The sequence below is a fragment of the Sinocyclocheilus anshuiensis genome, unplaced genomic scaffold, assembly GCF_001515605.1.
Source record: "Sinocyclocheilus anshuiensis isolate Anshui unplaced genomic scaffold, SAMN03320099.WGS_v1.1 scaffold54, whole genome shotgun sequence".
Taxonomy (NCBI): domain Eukaryota; kingdom Metazoa; phylum Chordata; class Actinopteri; order Cypriniformes; family Cyprinidae; genus Sinocyclocheilus; species Sinocyclocheilus anshuiensis.
This window is the reverse complement of record NW_015547654.1, coordinates 1,378,365-1,381,118: the sequence shown is the minus strand read 5'-3', so window position 1 is coordinate 1,381,118 and position 2,754 is coordinate 1,378,365. Positions and strand designations below refer to the sequence as shown.

At 40.5% G+C, this 2,754-nt stretch overlaps 2 protein-coding genes across 2 annotated transcripts in view; one reads left to right on the top strand and one right to left on the bottom strand.

Moving 5' to 3' along the window:
* gmnn (geminin DNA replication inhibitor) overlaps positions 1–879 on the top strand; it is a 4,791-nt gene extending 3,912 nt beyond the window's left edge. Inside the window, 1 exon segment of the mRNA XM_016504368.1 lies at positions 444–879. Coding sequence (XP_016359854.1) covers positions 444–638 — 195 coding nt within the window. The 3' untranslated portion in view covers positions 639–879.
* The window catches only part of armh2 (armadillo like helical domain containing 2), a 2,993-nt gene continuing 953 nt past the window's right edge, over positions 715–2,754 (bottom strand). Inside the window, exon 3 of the mRNA XM_016504370.1 lies at positions 715–1,377. Within this exon, the coding sequence (XP_016359856.1) occupies positions 866–1,339 (474 nt within the window). The 5' untranslated portion in view covers positions 1,340–1,377 and the 3' untranslated portion in view covers positions 715–865. The remainder of the gene's footprint in view (positions 1,378–2,754) is intronic.

Here is a 2,754-nt window from a genome sequence, read left to right as displayed (position 1 = left end):
TTTTTTTAAATGGACATTTATAAAATATCGTTAAAATTGTGCCATCTGTAATGGAAACGCAACTATTGTTAATTATCATTCACACAGGTCTCCGGAAACCACTAAAAATTGTATTATGCATGCCAGGCCAATAGTTGGTGACAACTTTGCAACGAAACCCCAAGCATCTGCGCACATACCTATAAGACTGATCATGTAATGCTAATGATTTCATTTTCAGAAGTTCATGGTTTTTGTAGTGTACACAGAGCCATAACACAGCCAACAATACTGCTATGGTCCGTCAAGATGATTATTCTTGCTTTGACCGGGAAACTATTTGTGTCAAGTGGACAGTGGTGATAGTGTGTGTGTGAGACTACCATTAGGGTGTGACTAGAGATTGAAGTTACCCACCTCAATGTCCCGAGTTCTCTCTCTAACTAATGTCTCTTATTTCTCAGAGATTAACCGGCAAGAGTCCAGACAGTCTAGAGGAGCTGCGTGAAATAGCCTTTGATTCTGAAGACGAGGAGGAAGAACAACAGGAAGAATATCCGGAGGAACAACATAGAGATGAGAGCGACGCTGATGAGAGCCAGGACCATGTTGAACTGAGCACAGAACAGTCGCATGACCATAATGTGCCACAAGGATAAAACCACAACAGAAGAGAGTTGAAATTATGCCACATGAAAAATAATGAACTGAAAAGAACCATTATGGACTCCCCATAAGTTTCTTTGCCTTTGAGAACACATGCACCTTTGTTTTAATACTTTTACCCTTGCTGTAAATGAGCTTTCATTTTCAGTACCTGTAGTTAATGTGCATGTTCACTGCCAGTGTACAAATGTAAAATTGAATGCATACAATGGAAATAAACTCATATTTTGTACACATGCTTTTTTAATGGTTTACCTAACATGTGACCACTTTTAGTGTAAGTGCGGCCCTTCAGCTCATCTTCCTCATGCAAAGCATCTTTCATTGAGTTCTGCTGGAATCCTAAAACCTTGAGAAGCTCCTGAGCATAGTTTAATGGCCATTTCTCCCAGTCCAGACTTGCCAGTTTCTCCAGACTGGACTGCAGGGCCTCCGAGTCCTTGAGGTGGCAGATGATCGGGATGTTGTGGCAACAGAGGATGTTGAGCAGGTAGCAGCTCCAGCGCTGTGATGTAAAGGAGAGTTTGCTGGTTGGAGATACAAACTCCAGCAAGGTGTCAGGGAGCCCAAGTGCTTGTGCCTTGTCTTGGTTGGCGACGTGGAGGTAGCAGATTGCACTGAGGCCTTCAAGAAGTTGAATGATGTGCTGATCTGTAAGGTCAGGTGTTTTCAGGAGTTCCACCATGCTTGCCATGTACTTGTCTGCTGCTTGAGCTGCATGTTCATAACCTCCTAAAAGAGTTTAAATAATTAGTAGGGTCTATAACGGTAGAAGCCCTTGATGTGTGTCACTTGACATATGGACTGTTTTTGCTCTCTTCCATCAAAGATAATGCTTCCAAACAAGGCCATAGCAGAACTGTTGTGCTTGGGAGCATAGATGTGGTGTTTCATTACTAAATCTAATAGCGTAATGAGCTGGCGAAGTGGTTTTGCATATTGTAGTGTTTACGACCGTAATCATGAGCATTGTCACGTTCGAGGCAGACGTCAGTAGACCAGGGGTGTACTTTAGAAAGCGGTTTTGTTGTTAACCCCAGAAAAGGGAAACGCAGGGATTTCGGTTCCAATAAAAGACCAAACTAAATCTCGGGAGCAGGTTTTCTTCGGTAAAACCAGTTTCTTTGGGTCTCCTCCCCCTTTTTAAAGCGTAAGCGATTGTTTAAATACCTCAATCATTCATTAATGCTGCAAAAATGCTTTTTTGCCTGATTTCAAGTAATGTTACAAAAAATAAAAAAATTCTTAAACATCTTCATGGAACATGATCTTTACTTCATATCCTAATGATTTTTGGTACAAAAGAAAAATCGATAATTTTGACCAATACAATGTACCTATGTTGTGTGTATTTTTATTTATTTATATATATATATATATATATATATACCCTTGCTACTTATTACTGGTTTTGTGGTCCAGGGTCACAAATGTAGTACGTTACATACCACAGCCGTTGGTAGCTACCGCTAGACAGTAACGTTACTCGATACGCAGCTAATCACTTGCTTTGTTTTGAACGCATTGTTTGTAGTGATGGGAAGTTCGGTTCTTTTCCGCGAACCGGTTCTTTCGGACAGTTCGATTAAATAAACCGGTTGAAAAAACCGGTTCACCGGTTCTTTTACGCTCGACGTAATGACGTCATTGGCGATGACGTAATGGCGTTAAGTCTATCGCGGGCTTAACACATTCAAATATAAAGTAAGTAATCATAACATCAGTCAATTAAAACATCATTATAATCTGATACGTTTCTTACAATTTGGATTTTTGTATCTAACGCATCAACACATATACAGGCAGTGATCTGCAAACTAGGATGTTTTACAGTTATGACGTCAATAAATTAGTCTTCATCAGCGCAGAAACTATGCTCCACTTACTATGTATAATCCATTACGGTTTATTTGTAATTAAGTAAATTTACGTTTCGCCGGATTGCCCTTCATTAAAGTCTTCGGTTTACCCGCGCTCATAACATTAGCACAGAATCAGTTGTCCAAAAGAACCAGTTCGGTTCAGACGTGCTGTGTCAGTCATAGTAGGCAATCTGTTCGGTAGCTTCACGCTGAATCACGCATGCGCAGTATCATCAGCTCATCGGTT